The following is a 22,981-nucleotide window of genomic DNA, read 5'->3' on the forward strand; positions in this document are numbered from 1 at the left end:
TAACTCTAACTAAGCAAATGAAAGACCTGTATTTAAAAAAAACTTTCAATCTCTGAAAAAAAAAAAGAAATTGAAGAAGAAATCAGAAGATGGAAAGATACCCCATGTTCATAGATTGGGGGGATTAACATAGTAAAAATGGTCATCTTACCAAAAGCAATCTAAAGAGTCAATGCAATTCCCCTCAAAATACCAACACAATTCTTTATAGACCTTGAAAGAACAATTATCAACTTCATACGAAACAAAACAAAACAAGACAAAGAATACCTAAAACAATCATGAACAACAACAAAAAAATCTTCTGGAGTTATCTCCATCCCTGATTTCAAGCTGTACTATAGTGGCAACAGTAATAAAAATGGCATAATACTGGCATAGAAACATACTGGTGAATCAGTGGGATCAAACAATGACACAGAAACAAACCTACACACCTATAGGCACTTGATTTTTGACAAAGGAGACAAAATCATACAATGGAAAAAGATAGTGTCTTCAACAAATGGTGGTGTTGTAACTGGATGACTACATGTAGATAAATGCAAATAGATCCATATTTATCATGCTGCACAAAACTCAAGTCCAAGTGGATCAAAGACTTTAACATAAAACCAGAAACACTAAGTTTATTAGAAGACAAAGTGCAGAAGAGCCTTGAACTGACTGGCACAGGAGACAACTTCCTGAACAGAAAAATAACAGCTCAGGCTCCAAGATCAACAATTAATAAATAGGACCTCTTGAAACAGAAAAAGTTTCTATAAGGCAAAAGACACTGTCGGTAGAATGAAATGGCAGCCTACAGATTGGGAAAAGATCTTCACCATTTCTATGTCTGCCAAAGGGCTAATATCATATAAGTATATGGAACTCAAAAAATTAAACACCAACAAATCCAATCAAAAATGGGGACCAGAACTAAATAGAGAATTCTTAACAGAAGAATATTGCATGGCCAAGAAGCTCTTCATGGAAATGCAAATCAAAACAACTCTGAGATTCCATCTTACACCCATCAAAATGGCTAAGATCAAAAACTCAGGTGACAGCACATGTTGGCGAGGATGTGGAGAAAGCGGAACACTCCTTCATTGCTGGTGGGTGTGCAAACTTGTACAACCTCTTTGGAAATCAATCTGGTGCTTTCTCAGGAAATTCAGAATACATCTACATCAGGACCCAGCCATGCCTCTCCTTGGAATATGCCCAAAAGACGCTGCACCATACAACAAGGACATTTGCTCAACTATGTTCATAGAAGCTTTATTCGTAATAGCCAGAATATGGAAACAACCTAGATGTCCCTCAACCTAAGAATGAATAAAGAAACGGTGGTACATTTACCCAATGGAATGCTATTCAGCTATTAAAAATGAGGACATAAGGAAATATGCAGGCAAATGGATGGATTTGGAAAAGATCATCCTGAGTTAGGTAACCCAGACCCTGAAGGACACACATAGCATATACTTACTTGTAAATAGACATTAAACTTATCATATAGGATAACCATACTACAATCTACAGACCTAAAGAAGCTAAGTACTGAGGACACTAGAGAGGATCACTCAGAGAGGCAAGTAGGACAGACACTGGAGGTGGTTGAAGAGGGAAACAGGACAGAAGCCTACCATAGAGGTCCTCTGAAAGACTCCAGCCAGCAGGGGATTCCAGGTGATGCTGAGACTCACAGCCAAACTTTGGGTCGAGCGCAGGGAGTCTTATGGAAGAGTTGAGGACTTCTGCAAGAAGACCAACAAAGCCAACAAACCTGGTCCCCGGGAGGACTGCTGAGACTGATGCACCAACCAAGGACCACACAAGGAGAGGACCTAGACCCCTCCCTGCTCAGTCTCCATATGGATCCCCTAGTAATGGAAGCAGGGGATATCTCAGCCATGGACTCTGCTTTCTGCTTTTCAATCACTAGCTCCACCCCCAGGTGTGGGAAGTGCTTGCCAGGCCGCAGAGGAAGAGGATGCAAGCAGTCCTGATGAGACTTGATAGTGTCTGTTGGTAAGGGAGAAAGGCTTCCTCTGAGGACAAGGGTAGGAACATGGGCGGCGGGGAAGAGAGAGGGAGAGTGGGATCAGAAGGAGACAAGGAAGTGAACTGAGATCAAGATGTAAAATGAATAAATTTTTAAAAATAATTTAAAAATTTAAAAGTGTTTACGCCTTTGATGCTGACTGTGTTCATCAATATCAAACCTAACTATCCAGCAGAAAGATTTTAGCAGCCATTTTTAAAAATTTGTACATGGATATATTCTGCATAATTTCCAGAAATACATCACTGAGATATGTTCTTGTACACTGCACCTTCTGGTGGAATTCTGTCCTGTTACCTCCTTCCCTTGCTCTCCTTTCATTGGGTGTTTGAGTTCTCTAAAACCAGGAGTCAAGATAATTCCTTTTACATTGCTTTTCTAAGATATCTGTCATATCAGCTGAAAAATAATTAACATACTTAGTTAGCTGTAACTTATTGGTATATCAAAATGCATATTTTAAAATAAAAGCTGAAACCATCTTCTCTACACTTGCCAATTAAAACACAACTTTAATTTATTTTAACCTGCCTTTCTTCATATGGATTAAGTTCTGATACAAGCATTTTTGAGGAAAAGGACTTTAACATGAAGTAGACGGTGCACAGGGGAGTGGGCTCAACATAAAATTCATACGTTCATGAAAATGTCCTTATTTAATAAAATGCAACATAAAGTGAGTATACACAGCTAAACAGTCAATAAAACAAGAGAGGTAAACAAAGGACCAACGAGGAAAAGCAAGGGCAGAAGATATGGGGAGCAGGGCGCGCTGAGTGAGAGGGCAGCACTTACGTCTGTGGAACAGGTCCCAGTACTCATCGATCTGGCTCTGCGTGGGGAAATGGCCACAGTCGTTGAAGTACCTGAGGAGCTCACTTCTCTCTAATCCCTGCCAGTCTTCTCTCTTGGCAAACATGATTTCATAGACTAAAAGACAAAGTGGTAAAATAATGTAGATTATTTTACAAACAATGTACCAGCGACAAGTCACCTAAAAAGTTCCTCTGTACTGCAGTTAACAGTAACCCAGTTACAGTTAATGTGTGGACTAGCCGTTGGAATTACAGAAGCCTGTGGCAGTCTTCTGGCTAGGGGCATGAGGCAGGGCTTCTCTTCCTCACCCATTTCCTCAGCATGAATTTCCACAGAATGAATTCAGTATGGCTTCCCATGGAACACAGGATAGTTCTATTCTACTGCTCAGATCCTATGTTGAACAGGGAACCCACTGTCTAACCTCATGCCTGCCTAACCACTGTGATATGTATTCATAAACTGCACCATGGTTCTCAATGTGCCATCTTCCATTACCTTCCCAACTTGACTAGGAATCAAACAAACAAACAAAAAAAAAACAAAAAACAAAACAACAACAACAAAAAAAGCATACAAGCTATACACAGATTTGTAAAAGACTTTTCCTCAGTAACTTTATCAGCTAGAAACCACAGAACACAGTCTGGAAAATCATGTGAATGGCGTATGCATGTGACTATCATGTGTGCTTCTAAGCTTAAAAATAATAATAATTCAAGCTACAAAAATGTGAAATCTTTAGTTACAAATCAAGAGATTTTGAGGGGAAGACTGGGTTAAAACTAAAAAAATTAAATAAGTTACTCTGAAACTAAAAATAAAAAGGACAATGACAGAATTGGGGGTATGAAAACAAGACTAGGTAAAAACAAAGGGAACATTTTGAAAATACATGTGATTGGGATTCTGTGGCTGAGTACTAAAACAGTCTTTTATTGTGCCTCCTAGGGATGGCCACAGAAGTACTATTGGTGTTCTGGATAAAGAGTAGAAGAGTTATGTGGTCTGAATCATGGTGGAAAGAAGAAACAAGGCTTTCCCATGAAGCAAGGTGTCTTGACCCACATCAGAGCACACCTGCTGCTAAGTAAGGGTCATTCCGGTCAAAGAGCAATGGGTGCTAGAGAGAGGAAACAGGCTCTATTTGGGGATGCACTGTGGATGCCAATCTGGACATTTTCAACTTTGTTATTATAAGGGGAAAAGGAAAAGAGGAAATACATGGACTGACAGATACTACTATGCCTCAGTTTTTGGCCCCCAGAGAGCCAGCAAAATCCAAAAACTCTTCAGCCCCTCTAAAGAAGATAATGACCCGCAGAATGTTGTCAGAAAGTCCTTAAACAAGGAAGGTAAGATGACCAGGACCAAGACCAGTGTCTTCTTCTTCACATGCTCTGCAACACAAATGTTGACTATTCCTCTGAGGAGGCAACGAATTAAGAAAAACAAGAGGAAGCTGCAGAATATGCTAAGTTTTTGGCCAAAAGAGTGGACAAAGCCAAACAAAAATGGCAGGAGCAGATTGCCAAGAGGCACAGGCTGGCCTCACTGAGCACTTCTACTTCTAAGTCTGAATGCAGTCAAAAATAAGTCTTTAAGAGTAACAAAAAAAATCAGATTTTGAAAAAATACAATAAAATAAATTGGTGGGGGAAATAGTTGGGACAATAACCAAAAGTCTTAGTACATAATTTGATGAATATTAGAAAAATCTGTGCTTAAAAGCACAGTGGAATATAAAGCTACTATTCACAGAAGACTCTAAGGGTATCTTCCTGATTTTGTACTAGTCGGGGGAGCACGCACGATTAATAATCTGCAAACCCCCAGTACATGTGGGATCCCTCATCCCTTTCTTCCCTCAAGCTTGTAAATTAAGTGCCAGCAGCTTTCCTAACTGAAAACAAGCCCTTGCTGTCTCTGGCTCTGTCTTCTACTTCCTTTCTCATTTGTAACTTTCCTTCTAGCTGACTTCTTGCTGTACTGTCTGTTTGGGGGAAACCTTGAGAGTTCTACAAGTGCCAAATCCAGCTTTCTGAACATCTGGCTGTGGGACTAGATCACCTGAACTGAGTCCACAGGGTATATGTGTAATGGAACTCTGAGTGGTCTCTCTGTGTCTCTTTCTCTATTTGATGTCTTCTTCCTTTAATCTCTAACAACAGAAATGGTACAAGTCTGACTCATTTTTAAAATATACTTTGGTGTGTAAACTTAATAAGAACTGTCTTTTGAACAAATGATTTTGCCATTCCAATACACTAGGTACATGCTAGATAGTGAATGGTCATTGGGAGGCATAGACTCCATCTCAATGGAGCTTTTATGAATGTGAAGTTCCAAATATAAAATAAACATTTCAATTTCATAACTACCTGAAACTACCAAAATATAACACAATGATCCCCATAAACCATAAAATAATTCCAACTAAGTATAATTTACTTACATCATTCATTTTCATTCTTGAGGAGAATGGTTTAGTAATATATACTATTCAAATGACATTCAACTGATCAAATATAAACAGAAAGCCAGTGTCCTTGTTAAATTTGTGTCTTTATTTTTATGGCGAGAACTCCTAACAACTCTATGTAGTCTGTGGCTTAATCTGCTCAGTGTGCATTTACACTTACCTATTATTACAATTTAATACTCATTTCATGGGTAACCAACCCCACCCCAATGGTCAGAGAGCCTCCCATGTAACTCTCAAGGCCTCCAATCCTTCCACAGCCACTTCAAAGTTTCTGATTCATGAGTCAGGCTAAATTAATGCATTTGAAATCTCTTAGAAATTTGATTTTTTAAAAAAGTGTATAAGGCCAGATATTTCACTTGGTAGACTATTTGCCTAGCATGCATAAAATTCTGGGTTCTCCAACACTACATAAAAATAGGCATGGTGATATATACCTGTAATCCTAGCAATTGGGAGGTAGAGAAATGAAGTGGTGGCGTTCCTCATCATTCTTAACTGCACAGCGGGTTCAAAGTTAGCCTTGGCAAATAAGATCCTGTCTCAGCACATAGGTGATAGGTAGATAGATAGATAGACAGACAGACAGACAGACAGACAGACAGATAGATAGATAGATAGATAGACGATAGACAGAAATCAGTCTAAGAAACAAGGCTGGTCTGTTTCTCTTCTTCACAAAATAGTAGACTCATTTCCCTTATTTTCTGATCCTTAAGTCTCTAGAGTAGCTCATATTTATATTCTCTGTGGAATATGACTCTTTATCTGCATTTCCAACACTTTCCCTTTAAATTTCCTTTTACACTTTGTGGTAAAAAAAAAGCCAAATGGGATTCTATTGTTTATAAACAGAAAATATAATGAATAAATCCAAGTATACACCCTAAAAATGCAAACATAAATATAAAATATAGTTTCCTTTCCATTGCTAAGAGTAGATATACAGGTCTTTTCATTGGCTAAAAGTTTTCTAAACCTAGCACCAAAGAAGAAGTGGCTGCAATACTTACATTTTTTCCTATCCATCCATTCTTCTACCTCTCCAAAGTCTATAATCTGTCTTGTCCTCCAAAGACCAAGTCGATGTCTAACACGGTGGATTAAGCACCGATACATGTTTACAACTGCTTTAAAATTTGGCCCATGATACAAAGCCTGTGAAAAGTAAAAAGATATCATTAATGCTCTTCATATATTTCTGTTATTTATACCCATTTGGGCACCCAGAGTAAACAGCTTAGGTAAAAGCTATTCTTGAAAGTCTTCTGCACAGAAATATGTGCCCCATCACCGTTCTCTGTGCACTGACAGCCACTCTCATCACCATACGTTATTTGCTGGTTAGATTGTTGTTGTTGTTGTTGTTGTTGTTGTTGTTGTTGTTGTTGTTTTGACACAAGCTAAGTTCGTTTAAGAAGAGAAAACCCCAAACTGAGAAAATGCAACCATTACATTGCCTGTAGGCAACTCTTTGGCAACGTTTTCTTGATTAACTACTATACAGAAAAGCTTAGTCTACAAGGGATGCTACCAACCCTTGTGCACGTGGTTCTTCTGGCTGATATGAGAAAGCAAGATGAAAAAACCATGGAGAGAAAAATCTCTAATCATTATTCCAGATCTTCTGCCTCGGTTCCTGAAGCAATCCCTCCCTCACTTTCTTTCAGTGATCCAGCAGAATCATTCTGTGTAAACAAAATCATGCCTCCCCCACAAGCTGCCTTTGGTCCTGGTATTTTATCACAGTAGAGGAAAACAAACAGGGTCATCTTTTCCGATGTAACCGACTGTACTCTTCTAAACTGTGAGCCAAAGTAAGCCCTTCTGCTTTACATTGCTTTTTGTCAAGTATTTGGTAATACTGAAAAAAGTAACTAATCCAGAACATATGATAAAATGCAGATTAAATGCTCTAACATTATAATGCAAAAGTCACCATAAATTATTGGTTAAGATTTTGCAATTCTAATTAATTTAAAGAGCAATTCAACACTATCTTCCAGGATGTGTTTCTGTCAGTCTATTGATTGATTGTGTCATGTATTTTCTTTTACTACAATGGCACGTAGTGGGATGCATTTCCTCTCATTATTATCAGGAGCAGACCCTTCCTGTTTACTACCTATTTATCCCTTTCCAGCTGTGAAGTGTGAGCTACTGTCTGGCTTGCTTTCTTACCATTCTCTGTGCAGCTCAGAACTTTGTCAGAGGACTTTGATGGCTTGGGTGTTTTCTTAGCCCTAGTATCTATATCAATGAATGTTTTTGTGTTGGATTTCTTTAACTTTTGGAAAATAATGTTACAGGCCCCAGGAGGAAATGCCTTTACCCTGTCTGCTGATCTAACCCTGTCTAAACACTGACATACGGCAATTTCTAAGAGAGTCTTTATTCCAAAGCCTCAGAGAGAAAGAAGGGTAGCATACTCAAATGATTCCGTCCATGAAATAAAATTTAAAAGAGCAAAATGAAATAAAATAGAATACACTAAACGCCCGCCTTAAGTTCATACTCATAAGTACACACTTACATATTTGAGTAACAAAGATTAAAAAAAAAAACCACCAGTTGTGATTCTGTTATCCATTTCCCCATCAAGTAAAAAATGACTGACACTCTTAGGCATGACAATATAAAGAAGACACTGTCTCTTTTCTTGATTTGGTACTTTCCTCATAACTGTGTACTAGGTTATTATCCTTCTAGTAAAATGCAGTTTTTCAAGAATAGGAATCTAAAATGTCGATTAAAGTGTCTTCAAGGTCCAGAACATTCTTGTGACTTATTTGGACCTTAGTGCATGTTTTCTTAATAATTATGCAGAAATATATAATGGCCCACTGAGTTCAGGGTTTTTTTTCTAAAATATTCTGAAGTAGTCTTTTAGTATGCTTTCTGTATATTTTGTTCATTCCCATAAATTTTAGAATCATTATTTTTTATGGTAACTAGAGTCATGAGAACAGATGTCATTGTTCCAGGAAACTATGTACAGTAAAGAAAGAATCATGTACAAGAAAGATTGACATGCATCCCAGTCAAAGGGAAATAGATCTATTCCATAAACATTGCAGCAGTAGCCATGAATGTAAAAAAAAAAAATAAGATCTTGCTCGATCATAGAAACTCAAAGAAAGAGGTTAGCCTAAGTCAGTAGACTGTAATGTTTCTAGGAGTGACTGTAACAGAAGTTCTGGCCATAGTACAGATAAATTTGTGGAATATTCTGAAGAACAATCAAGTTCTATGTTAATGTGAAAGTTTATTTTAAATATATTTTACATATATTTAAATATATTTTAATTAACATATTACTTCTCTCCATTATCATGTTCCCTCCCTCCAACCCATTCCATGCCTCCTCACTTCCTCTCAAATTGAGGAAATGGATAACTGGTGTTTTGCTGCCTTTGTTACATATTTAAGTGTGTGCTTATGTGTATGAACTTAGGGCATATGCATATATATTGGATTAGCTTTGTTGTTTCTAGGCATATGATTTCAAGTCTGAATATTTTGAAACTATTAAGTACTTTAAAAGGCATAAGGACAGCTTCCAGAATGAGAGTGTTTCTTACAGCGTACAACAGAACAGATGTCTGACACAGAGGTAAGGAGCAGCAGTGTGGCTGAAGCAAGGGAACCATGCTCACTAGGAGAAATGCTTTCTTAGAGACAGAACAAGAATAATTAACAAAATAAGTAACCCTTTGGGGGAGGTGCTTTGAAAAGGAATTTAAGGTGGAAGGATGGATATTTCAACATTTTCTACAGCCCGAGTTCCCTTCCGAGCTCTAGAGTCACATTCCCAAAGGCCTTCTAGCTATCTCAAAGATTTCTCACAGGACTTCCGAACTCTCTGCAGAAATCTGTATTCCACTTCATTTTCTTCCCTCCCTACTCCCTGAAGATCTCAAAATTTTTGTATTGCTCAAGCATCTCCCAGAATACTCAGGGCATAGCAGTGGTGACCTATTCCCTACTCCCTTAATATTTTCTTCATCAAGTCAACCCCAAGTCAACTAACATTCTCCATATCTGAAGAACAATAAAGTTCTTTTTTAATGTGAAAGTTTATTTTAAATCTACTTTAATTAGCATATAATTATATCACTCTCCCCCTCCATTATCACCTCCCCTCGCTCCAATCCATTCCATGCCCCCTCAATTCTTCTCAGCTTGATAGTATCTTCTTTATTGTTATTATTATTCAGTAGATATATCTACTGATATTTCTCCATGCCTCAAACTGTCATCATCATGCACCAGGCTACTGAAAAAGCGTACTAAGCCACCTTTCTCTCTTTTGTCACCCTCTGCCCCCAATACACAATCAGAACAGCCCATGTTCTATCTAAAAATCTCTTGTCATTGATCCATTTAATTTCATAAATTACATACAAGTATATGTTATAAGCTTTTGTTCATAATATGGTTTTCAACATAACTTTTAAGAAGCCTCTTATATGCATCTTTTCTTTACCTTCCTCCAATCCCACTGCTCTCTCAAGACCCCACCTGCCTGCCCCATAAATGGTCCATTCCACCCAACACCACTCTGTAGTCTTTCCCTGTGCCTCTGTGACTCCACAGCCATATGACAAAATAGAACTCTCTACATCTCAATATACTGGCACTGACTAACCCCTACAGTATACACAGCATTTTGAGTTAAATGACTAGCCTTGTTAAATTAAGTATTCACATAGTACCTAAGAGTTTTAAAATTATCTATACTTCTCACTGGGAAGGGCACTCTATGAAATCATATACCAGGAAATTGAACCCAGTATTTAGTGATTATTATCACATTAAAAAAATACATATTGTTGAACTGATGCAATTCTATTTCAGTTTTAAAAACATTAAATAAAATAGGTTAAATAAAAGAGACTTCTCCAGGTACATCAGAAGCAAATATTTATATAGCAAATACATTCTATATGAAGTCAACATGGGAGCCTTGAATAGACTGAGCAGACTTTGTTGTTGCTATGGATTTTAATGCATGACAATGAGAGACAAAAATATTCTAGCAAATTTTCAAAGATTTTATGAGCTCCAATTTATTAAATAGCATTGCCCTAGTATGGTACATTGCTATAGTAACTTTAAAACTTGGATTTCTAAAATAGTTTGAATCCTTAATCTAGCCCTAAAATTTGATCAATTATTTAATTTAAATTATAAGTGACACATCCAAGATAGCGGGGTCGATCACATATCATGACTGATCGGCAAGATGGGCAGGACTGTGCAGCAGCCTAAAGACCAAACTAAGAGCTACAAAATGCCAATGCTACCGATTCCAAGGTGAGAGGGGTCCACACTGTGTGTATCACAAGTGAGTCCAACCACTGGCCACCCAGATAACCCACAGAAAAGTCCCTGGGGACAACCCACATTAGCTGCCATCTTGAGAAGGACTGTGAGACACCCGTGGAGCTTTGAGAGCAGATCTATCTTTGCTTGCCTGCTGCTTACTGTCTTGGCTCATCTAGTACACAGAACAGACAGGCAGAGCTGAGTCCTGAGCAGGTCACAATCCACATTAGCTGCCATCTCAAGAAAGGCCATGGGCACCCAAGCAGCTTTAGGCTCAGATATCTCACAGCTCCCCAACTGCTTACCAGCCTAGCACATCCGGAAAAAAAGAGCACATAGGCAGATCCCTGTCATCTTGAATTGCAATGTAGGTGACCTGAGCAGCTTTGGGCTTGGAACTCTCTCAGCCTGCTACTCTCCTGCTTGACCTAACTGGAATACAGACAGGGAACACAAGAGAGCTGAGCTATGTGCAAGCACCAACATCTACTGCCCACCATCCTGAGGAGGCCTCTGGGGATCCCCAGCAAACAACCTTCGGGTTGGAGCTGTTGTTGTTTGCTCCCAACGGGCCTGGCCCACATAGTGACCCAATTGAAGCAGCCTCTAGGCCTACTAACACCAGAGACAACCAGATTCCTAAAGGCTAGCTCAAGAAGACAAGCATCAAAACTCAGAGTCACATAACACCACCAGAAGAAATCAGTGATCCTACCACAGGATGCCCTGGAGAGATGAACACCCATGAAGTACAAGAAGAAGACTTTAAATCAGAGGTGATGAAAATGACAGAAGAATTGAAGGAGGAAAATACGTCACTCAAAGAAATACAGGAAAATGCATCCAAACAGATGAAGGAATTGAATAAATCCTATAAAGAATTACCAGAAAATTCAATCAAATGGGAGAAATGAATAAAAATATTCAAGACCTAACGAGGGAATTAGAAGCAACAAAGAAAACACAATCTGAGGCAACCTTAGAGTTAGAAAAATAGGGAAGAGAACAGGAACCACAAACACAAGCAATACCAACAGAATTCAAGAGATGGAAGAGAAAATCCCCAGTGTTGAAGATATGGTCGAAGTTATCCACACATCAGTCAAAGAAAACAATAAAACTAAAAAGTTCTTGATACAAAATACCCAAGACCTCTGTGATATTATAAAAAGATGAAATCTAAGAACAATAATAGGAATAGAAAAAGGAAAAGATGCTAGGCTCCAAGGCCCAGAAAACATTTTCAGCATAGAAAAAAACTTTCAATCATAGAAAAATACTTCTACAACCTAGAGAAAGAAATACCCACAAACATAAAGGAAGCCTGTGGAACTCAAATAGATTAGACCAGAAAAAACCCTCCTGCCCCATAATAATCAAAATATTAAATGTACAGAAGAAAGAATATGAAAAGTTACAGAGAAAAAGGCCAAGTCACATATAAAGGCAAAAACCATCAGAATTACACCTGAGTTCTCAACAGAGAATATGAAAGCAAGAAGGGCATAGACAGATGTCATACAAACATTAAAAGACTACAGATTTCAACCTAGACTACTATACCAAGAAAAGTTTTCAATCACCTTAGATGGAGAAAACAAGATATTCAATGACAAAACCAAGTTTAAAAAGTACCTGATCACAAATCTAGCCCTTCAGAAGGTACTAGAAGGAAAACTTTCATCCAAAGAGGCTAACTACACCCAGGAAAACACAGGAAATAAATCCAAAAGAAAGGAAACACACACACACTCTACCACCACCAACATCAAAATAAAAGGAACTAACAACCACTGGTTATTAATGTCTCTCAACATCAATGGCCTCAAGTACCTACTAATAAGAACCAGGCTGACAAAATGGATAAGAAAACAGGACCCGTCATTCTGTTGTATATAAGAAGCAGACTTCAACATTGCCTCAGAGTAAAGGGCTGGGAAATGGTATTCCAAGCAAACAGGCCCAAGAAGCAAGCTGGAGTAGCCATTCTAGTACCTAATAAAATAGACTTTCAACAAAAACTAATAAAAAAGAGATGGGGAAGGACACTTCATATTCATCAAAGGAAAAATACACTAAGATGATATCTCAACTCTGAACATCTATGCCCCAATAAAGGAGCACCCACATTCTTAAAGAAACATTAGTAAAGTTTAAATCACACATTGAATCCCCACACATTAATAATGGGAGAATTCAACACCCCACTCTCATCAATAGACAGATCACCAAGATAGAAACTAATGGGAGAAACAAAGAAAATAACAGACATCATGAAGCAAACGGACCTAACTGATATCTGGAGAACATTTCACCCAAACGTAAGAGAATACACATTCTTCTCAGCACCTCATGGAACCTTCTCCAAAATTGACCATAAACTTGGTCACAAAGCAAACCTCAATAGATATAGGAATACTAAAATAATCCCTTGTATCTTATCAGGCCGCCATGGATTAAAGCTGGAGTACAACAACACCAGAAACAACCAAAAGTTTATAAACTCATGGAAACTGAGCCTATCCCTAATCAATGACATCTGGATAAAGTATAAAACAAAAAGAGAAATTAGAAGCATCTTAGAACTCAATGAAATAGAAGGCCCAACATACCCAAACTTATGGGGCTCAATGAAAGTAGTGCTAAGAGGAAACTTCATAGCACTAAGTGGATTTATAAGAAAATGGAGAAATCCCATACTAGCAACTTAACAGCACACCTGAAAACTCTAGAACAAAAAGAACCAGACACACCCAAGAGGAGAAGATGGCTGGAAATCATCAAACTCAGCGCTGGAATCAATAAATACTCAGAAGAAGGATAGCAGGCTACCAAGAGGAGACTTGATACCCTATGAGCATATACAGGGGGAGAAGGTCCCTCTCAGTCACAGTCATAGGGGAGGGAAGTAAGGGGAAAATGGGAAGGAGGGAGAAATTGGAGGATAAAAGGGATAGGATAACAATTGAGATGTAATATGAATAATTTAATAAAATGTATTTTTAAAAAGAGTAGAAAAACTGAGCTGAGCAGCAAATAAGTGAAGCGTGCATGTGTTCATTTCTCTCCTCTCTTGACATCATGTAGACATAATGTGACTATCTGTTTAACATCCTGCCATCCATGTCTCCCTATATAAGGACTGTAATTGAATTGTGAACTAAACTAAACAGTTTCCCTTCTTAAAAAACCCAACACACGTTCATGTTTAAAGTCTTGGAGAGAGCACAGATACAAGGCACATACTTAACATATTAAAGGCGATATACAGCAAACCTATAGCCAGCATGAAACTAAGTGGAGAGAAACTTAAATCAATTCCACCGAAATCAGGGACAAGACAAGGCTGTCCACTCTCTCAGTACCTCTTCAATATAATACATGGAGTCCTAGCTAGAGCAATAAGACAACTACAGGAGATCAAGGTGATACAAATTGGAAAGGAAGAAGTCAAACTATCATTATTTACAGATGATATAATAGTATACATGAGTTACCCCAAAAAACCTATCAAGGAACTCCTAAAGCTGATAAACACCTTCAGCAAAGTATCTGGATCCAAAATCAACTCAAAAAAAAAAATCAGCAACCCTCCTGTATACAAATAACAATCAGGCAGAAAAAGAATTTATGGAACCCACACCCTTCACAGACAAAAATAATATAAAGTGTCATGGTGTAACTCTAACCAAGAAAGTGTAAGACTTACATGAAAAAAACTTCAAATCTCTGAAGAAAGAAATAGAAGAAGATTTAAGAAAATGCAAAGACCTCCTATACTTGTGGATTGGGAGACTCAACATAGTAAAAAATGGCCGTCTTACCAAAACACTCTACAGATTCATGAAATTCCCATCAAAATACCTACACAATTCATTACTGACCTTGACAGATCAATTCTCAACTTCATGTGGAAAAAGAAAAACCCAGAATAGTTACACAATCCTGTACAATAAAAGATCTTCTGGAGGAATCTCCATCCCAGATCTCAAGCTGTCCTATAGAGCAACAGTAATAAAAACAGCATGGTACTGGCATAGAAATAGGCTGGTTGATCAGTGAAATCAAATTGAAGACACAGAAACAAACCCACACACATATGGACACTTGACTTTTGACAAAGAAACTAAATCCATACAATGGAAAAAAGATAGTATCTTCAACAGATGATGCTGGTCTAACTGGATGGTTACATGAAGAAAAATGCAAATGTCTGTCTCCATAAGGAGATTCTCTGATACTCATCATCTTCTTTGAGGTAGGCCATTTGTGGCCAGGAGTTAATCTGTCTCGTTGTCTATGAATCTTTAAAACAATAAAAACATCTTTAAGTGCCATATTCTCTATGTCTCTGAGGATTTTGGAAAACATATAATTATTTTACCTTTCTATAGAATATCTATCTCTTATACCTAGGATGTATATTCTTGTGATAAAATAGACTAGTAACTAATATGACCATGACCAATAATGATTAACTTGTATAACTTATCCTACACACACTGAAATATCACTTTCAAAGTATTGGAAGTAAACCTTGTATTATAATTCAGTTGTATGGGTACAGTACCCATGTAGCCTCAAATGTAGCAAACAAGCCACTGGGGAAAATGTCCTTGTTTCTACCACAGACAGAATTCTGCTAAAAGCGGGCAAGCTTGGATGTAGGCAGAGTCAACAGCCAAATTCTGCCAACACAAGGTAAGCAAGTCCTCAATAGTTCCTGCCTCATAAGTATGTTTGTTAGATATATTGAGCCAAAAAGCTAAAGATGATATTCCATTATAGTTTTGGGTGACTGTTCAAGCAAACCTTCTCTGTCATCTTCTCATTTTGGAAGCTGTTAACCTGCACTCCCTGTGTACTCAGGTAATTAATTTTAGTCCTTCTCAAGTCTCTGATGGAGTTGAACACCAGGTAGTTTAGTTTTGCAATGAGCTTAGTTGTTTAGGGGTTAAGATGTTTTTAGGTCTGGATAGAGGTTTTAAGTTGATAATGACGAGATATGATAGATATTGATTTACATTCAGAATTTTAGATGCACCAAGATAGGGAAGATGTTTTCTTCAAAGCTGCCAAGTACAAATAGCCAAAACACTATGTATATAACATTTATATAATACCTGATTGTTTTATGGTTCTTCTTGTTATAGGTAGTTTATTGTATATATGTATATTAATATAAATATATATGTAAATATTAAAATGAATAAATTTTTAAAATGCAAATAGATCCATATTTATCACCCTGAACAAAACTGAAGTCCAAATAGATGAAGACCTCAACATAAAACGAGACACATTAAATCTGTTAAAAGAAAAAATGGGGAAGAGCCTTGAGCTCATTGGCACAGGGGACACTTGCCTGAACAGAATTACCAACATCCAAAATTCTACAGTCAACAATTAATGGGACCTCATGAAACTGAAAAGCTTCTGTAAGGCAAAAGGTACTGTCAACGGAACAGCCTATATACTGGGAAACGATCTTCACCAACCCTATATCTGACTAAGGGCTAATATCCAAAATATATGAAGAACTCAGGAAATTAAATACTACCAAAACAAAAAAAAAAAACAATTAAAAATGGGGTACAGAGCTAAACAGAATTTTCAATAGAGAAATATCAAGTGTCTGAGAAACATTTAAATATATGCTCTACAAACCTAGTCATCAGGAAAATACAAATCAAAATGACTCTGAGATTACCTCTTATACCTATCCGAATGGCTAATATCAAAAACTCACATGACAGCACATGCTGGTGAGAATGTACATAAAGCCGAACACTCCTCTACTGCTGGTGGGAGTGCAAACTTGTACAACCACTTTAGAAATCAATCTGGTATTTTCTCAGGAAATTGGGAATAATCCTACCTCAAGACCCAGCCATGTCAGTCCTGGGCTATACCTGAAAGATGCTCCACCATACAACAAGGACATTTGCTCAAATATTTTCATAGCAGCTTTATTCAGAATACTCAGAATCTGGAAGCAACCTAGATGCCCCTCAAGCGAAGGATCGATAAAGAAACTGTGGTACATTTACATAGTGGAATATTACTCAGCTATTAAAAACAAGGAAACCTTGAAATTTGCAGGCAAATCTACAGAACTAGAAAAGATCATCTTGAATGAGAGGTAACCCAGACCCAGAAAGACAGACATGATATATACTCAATCATAAGTGGATATTAGCCACATAATACAGTATAACCACACTACAATACAAGGACTGATATACCAAGCAAGGACCATGTACAATGTGGACCTAGACTCTCTGCTCAGATGTAGTATATAGGCAGCACAGTCTGCTTATGAGTGTCACAATATGGGGAGTAGGGACTACTTCTGACATGGACTCTGGTCCCCCTCACAGGTGGTCTTGCCAAGCCACAGCGGAAAAGCGTACAGGTAGTACATACGAGACTAGACAGGCTGAGGTCAGATGTTAGGACAGGAGTTATCTGCTTTCTGAGGACGAGGGGAGTGAGGGAGAGCGGATGAGGGAGGAAGGGGATTAGAGGCGATGAGGGAAGGGGCTACAATCAGGATGTGAAGCATTCAAACTGCAGAACAAGCAGGTAACTTATATGGCTAATCCCACTACTTGGGAATAGCTCTGAGACTGGCTGAGATATGAACGTTATGCATAAATAATGCTTCTTGTTGGTTATAGAATCCCTATGATTTATTATAAGATTCCATTTTTTGTATGGCATGAATAAAGATTTACAGATTTCTTTCTTCTTCTATTACAAAGAACAGAGAAGCAGCCTTAATTGTTCTGTGCATCACACACACAGGACTATATAATGCTTGTGAGAAATTATATGTTTTCAGAACAAAAGAACGGGACACTGATGCTGGATCAGACCTGACAAGATTCATTCCTCTCAGCATGCTGGATGCTGACATGCTGCATCCTTCATGTTCCAGCACCAAGTGCTTCAGTTGCTGTTCCTCATCAAAACAGGACAGCTTCGAAGAAAGCTTCCAATTCCAATTGGTGCAGCATTTCAGACTGTATCACACAGGACTTTAATTAAGCCTAGAATTTCTCAACATTTAGCAACTGGACCACAAATGCTATTCCTAGCTTGTTTAACCATTTCCCCCAATTTTATTTGGGCCCCTACAAAGGTATTTTTTCCCAATTAGCCAGAAGAAGCCTTAAGACAATGATGCCTCATTTCCATTAAGGGGTGTTGGGTAAGTTTTTGGTTGCTTTCTTGTGCTATAGATGTTTACTTTTACTGGGAGTTGATTATAAACTATTATTGGTCTCATTCAGAGAGAAAACAAGGTTTGACTTAGGTATGTCTCTCTTTTCCTTTATCTTTCTTTCTTAGGATTGAAGATAGGATTGAAAAGAAAGAAGGGGGAATATAGACATATACAGGGATGATAGGACAGAACATAGATTACTGAATCTACTCCTCAACTTAGTTCCTCAATTGGTACTCACAATATTATTTTTAATTCACTGGTATAGAATTTTGTATATGGATGAAAAATAAGTTTAATTTTGATACATTGGTATACAATTCAAATTTAAGATTATTCTTCACACATTATATATATTTCTACCCTAATATGAAGTATTGTACCCATACAACTCAATTACAATACAAGGTTTACTTCCAATACTTTGAAAGTGCTATTGCAAGCTGCTTAGGATAATTAAGTAATAAAAGTTAATTGTTAGATGCCAATTACTAGTCTATTTGTATCACAATAATATACTTCCTAGGTTTAACTGATTGATATGATTCTATAGATAGATAAGGTAAAATAATTAGATAAGGTATTCAAAAACCTCAGCAGAGACCTACAGAATATGGCATTTAAGCTTGTTTTTATTATTTTAAAGATTCACTGAAAATAAGACAGGTTAACTCCTAGCAATACCTATCCTACCTCAAAGAACATTATGAACATCAAAGAATCTCCTTATGAAGATGGGTTCAAATGTGTCAAACAAGCCATTGGGGAAAATATCCTTGTTTTGGCTATAATCAGAATTCTGCCTAAAAGTGGACAAGCTTGGATGCAGGCAGAGTCAGCAGTCAAGCTCTGCCAAAACAGAGTAAAAAATTCCTTAATAGTCCCTGCCTCACAAATATGTCTATCAGATATAGTGTGCCAGGAGGCTGAAGATGATGCTTCCATGTGATAGATAGTTTTGGGTGACGATTCAGGCACCAAATTGTCTCTCTCATTTTCTCATTTAGGAAGCTGCTAACCTGCACTTCCTGTTTACTGAGGTAATTAATTTTATTCCTTCTCAAGTCTCTGATGTGGTTGAAGACCAGATAGTTTAGTTTTACAATTAAGCTTAGTTGTTTAGGGATTAAGATGTTTTTAGGTCTAGATAGACGTTTTAAGTTGATAAAGATGTGATAGATACTAATTTACATTCAGAATTTTAAACACATCAAGATAGAAAAGATGTTTCCTCAAGGTTGACAAATACAAATAGCCAAAACACTGATTATAATATTTATATAATTCCTGATTGCTTATGGTTCTTCTTGTTTTCTATTGTTTCTTTGTCTACTGTATATATGTGTAATAATATAAATGTATATTTAAAAAGAAAAGTAAAAAATAACACAAAATAACACATTATAAATGAAATATTGAAATTACATAATATTTCAGAGATTTTGCATTAAGGAAATTATTCTGTCTTGTTTTATTGCTATTTTTAGATTTTTTATACCGAAGTCTATTAACAAACAGATTGTTTAAATAAAAGAACTTTTTGAATGGTAAAAATTATGTTGGTAGTTAAATATAGCAATCTTCATGATCTTCTCGTTTATGACTACTAAGGTAATTGAACACTGTTTCATGATTTTAAACATACCCACACGGAGAAGACTTCAAAAGCAAATAGTGAGAAGTGAACAGTTGCTGTAGTGGACACTGTCCACAGCAAAGAGTTGGAACTCTCCCAGCAGAGGGATTGCCACAGTGCTTACAATTATCCAGTGATTTGCTGTGCAGCCTCCAGAACAGAGTTTCTATCAAGAATTCCCCCAGTAGAAACTGTTCGGGTAGGCATGGCAAAGGAAGCATCATTTACTGCAGGATGAGCCTGTCCCTCCAGCATTTTGTCAGTAGGCAAAACAACTTTAGCCATATCAACAAAGCAGCCATCTAAGTCACAAAATGTGATGCCAGTGATGGAAAAAAAATCAATGATCATAACAGAATTTATAACTAAATAAAAGTCTACAATCTTCTTTCTATTGGCTCTTATTCCCTAAAGGTGCTTCCCATGGTTTTCATCTTAGATTCTACGGCCACAGAGAAATTCAACATTCTCCGCACCACTCTCTTCTTTTAAACATCATCTTACTTACAACATTGCCAGTCTTTCTGAATTCATTTGTGTTCCCGAGGTCATGAGTGACTACCATTCTTTCTGACAGCAGGAAATGCCAGCTACATCACTTGAGATATAGAAACTGTGCACACAACATGAAAGCTGTGCCTTATGAGAAAACCATAACAAACTTCTAAAATAATGTTTTGTTGAATCAATTTATTGAATTCATAGTTACGTGTTGACCAAAGACCATAGGTTCAACATCATTTTCTATATTTAAAAATTGTAACAAAGAATACAGGGGTTATAATCTAACCAAAATAAAGAATTTAAAGACATAAAAAGTTAATAAACAAGAAAAATAGAAGATGATAAGTCATATAGTTGAAATAGTAGAGACTGTATTCTACATGTTGAGGAAGTATGTGGTGATATGAATGCAAAATTTAAAACTATATACTTTCAACTAAATCATAAAACCTGTTCTGACTGTGTTAGTTGGTTGAATGAAAGGAAGGGGTTATTATGTTATTGCTATTACTATCATCATCATCATCACAGTCCCAGGAGACATACTCCATGATTGCAGCGAGCTATGACAATAGTACAAGGAAGAGTCTGGTCACAATCTGTCCACAGTCATGGAGCAGAGAGAGATGAATGGTAGTACTCAACTCTCTTTCGCCTTTTTTCTTTAGTCTAGGACTCAGCCCATGAAATAGTGAAGCCTACATTCAGAGGCTTTTTCCACCTCGTTCCCAAAGATTTGCTTCCATGGTTATTCTACATCCTGTCGATTTGACAATATTTTTTCTTTTTTGAAATATATTTTATTAATTTATTCATATTACATCTCAATGGTTATCCCATCCCTTGTATCCTCCCATTCCTCCCTCCCTCCCATTTTCCCCTTACTCCCCTTCCCTATGACTGTTACTGAGGGGGAATTCATCTCCCTGTATATGCTCATAGGGTATCAAGTCTCTTCTTGGTAGCCTGCTATCCTTCCTCTGAGTGTCACCAGTTTGACAATATTAAGCACTGCATAGTTGGTAGCAGTTGTGTACACAATATAGAAGATGTAGAGAACTGGAAATAAGAATGCATGAGCCAGCTCTGCATTGTGGACCAGGGCATGGGAGGGTTGAGTTGCCTGAATGACTTGAAGTTTATAAGAAGCAGAAGATAAAGAAAACACACACACACACACACACACACACACACACACACACACACACACACATGATAACAGAGTACAATCAAAAATTTGAGTTTATAAATTCCTAAGATATGTGTGAAGAAGCATAATGTGATGATCTGGACAGAAGCCAGAGACAGGAGGTCATATGGGCATGTTAGGAAGTTCACAGTTCATGTTTGACCAGTATAAGGCAGCATAATACCATGAGAAGTAGGGGAAGGTGACAAGTTTTTTAAAATATGCTATATACTATCATATCATCTGCAAATTATACTTTGACTTCTTCCTTTAGAATTTGTATCCACTTGATATCCTTTAGTTGTCTTACTATTATTCTAACTAGAGCATCATGTACTATATTGGAGAGATATGGAGAGAGTTGGCAACCATGTCTTGTCCCAGGTTTTAAATGGAATTTCTTTGAGTTTCTCTCCATTTAATTTGATGTTGGCTATCACCTTTCTGCACTGCCTTCATCATCTTTAGGTATGGGACTTGTATCCCTGATCTCTCCAAGACTTTTATCATAAAGGGGTGTTGGATTTTTGTCAAAGTTTTTCCTGCATCTAATGAGATGATTGTGTGATTTTTTCTTTCAGTTTGCTTATATGGTGCATTACATTGATGGATTTTCCTATATTGAACCACCCCTGCATCCAGTGAAAGTGGTTGAAGAGAGGGAACAGTATAGGAGCAGGAGTGTAGAGGGAAAAGAGAGTGGGAGTCAGATATAAGGAGAGAGGTGGAGGGAGGACATGGGGCACAGAAATGAGGGAAAAGAAATTGTGGGTGTGGGCATCTCTGAGACAAGGTGGAGACAGTGTAGGTTCCTAGAAGGATGGGGGGGAGTGACTCTAGCTGAGACCTCTAGTAGCAGAGGTCATGGCGACTGAAGAGGCCAACCTCTAACCAGACAGGACTCCTGGTGGAGGGAGGAAACACCAATCCACCCACAAAAACTTCAACCCAAAATTTACCCTGCTTACAAGATCTTCAGGGATGAAGACAGAGCAGAAATGGAGGGAATTCCAACCAGTGCCAGCCCAACCTGAGACCCACCCTATGCGATACAGCCAACCATTGACACTATTAACTATACTCTGTTGTGCTTGTCCTCTGAGAGGCTTCACCTAGCAGAGGATTGAAACAAATACTTGAACTCACTATGTGCAGAGCACAAGGAGCCTTGTGGAAGAGTGGGGAGGATAGAAGGACCCAGAGGGGACAGAAGCTCCACAAGAAGACCAACAAAGCCAACAAACCTGCACTGTGCAGGGTAGGTTTATGGAAACTGATGAACCAATCAATGACCATGTATGAACTAGACCTAGGCCACCTACACAGATGTAGCTGTGTCTTCATGCAGGTCCTCTAGTAAGGGGAGCAGGGGAAAATCCCTGACATAGATTCTGTTGCATGCTTGCAATCACTTGCCAGGGAGGCTAACATCCTTCTATACTAAGCTAGGGAATGGAATTAACCACCTTACTTAAAAAAAATAAAGACTGCTATGGTATCTCTTCATGACACCATGGGAGAGGGTGATTGGACCTTTTCTGGCTTTGTTTTAGCTGTTGTTGTCATGGACCTGATTGCAGTGTGTTCAGTGATCATTATGATTTTCCAAACCCTCTGTAACAAAGTTCAAGGAAGATGCAGGGGAAAGGACAATAGATGCAATGCTAAGTTACAAAAGCAATAGAAAGGGAGGAAGAAACAGGACTCTTCTCCATAGAGCTGATGGCAGCTAGAGCTCAGAC

General features: G+C 37.8%; 1 protein-coding gene across 4 annotated transcripts in view; it reads right to left on the minus strand.

Moving 5' to 3' along the window:
• Positions 1–22,981, minus strand: part of IQCM (IQ motif containing M) — a 440,692-nt gene that overhangs the window by 174,378 nt on the left and 243,333 nt on the right. For all 4 annotated transcript variants that reach the window (XM_084755724.1, XM_084755722.1, XM_084755723.1 and 1 more), the window contains 2 exons: positions 6,368–6,512; positions 2,849–2,983 (listed from right to left, as the gene is read on the minus strand). In XM_084755724.1, coding sequence (XP_084611850.1) covers positions 2,849–2,983; positions 6,368–6,512 — 280 coding nt within the window. The remainder of the gene's footprint in view (positions 1–2,848; positions 2,984–6,367; positions 6,513–22,981) is intronic.

This window comes from Acomys minous (genome assembly GCF_964271855.1).
Source record: "Acomys minous genome assembly, chromosome: 14".
Taxonomy (NCBI): domain Eukaryota; kingdom Metazoa; phylum Chordata; class Mammalia; order Rodentia; family Muridae; genus Acomys; species Acomys minous.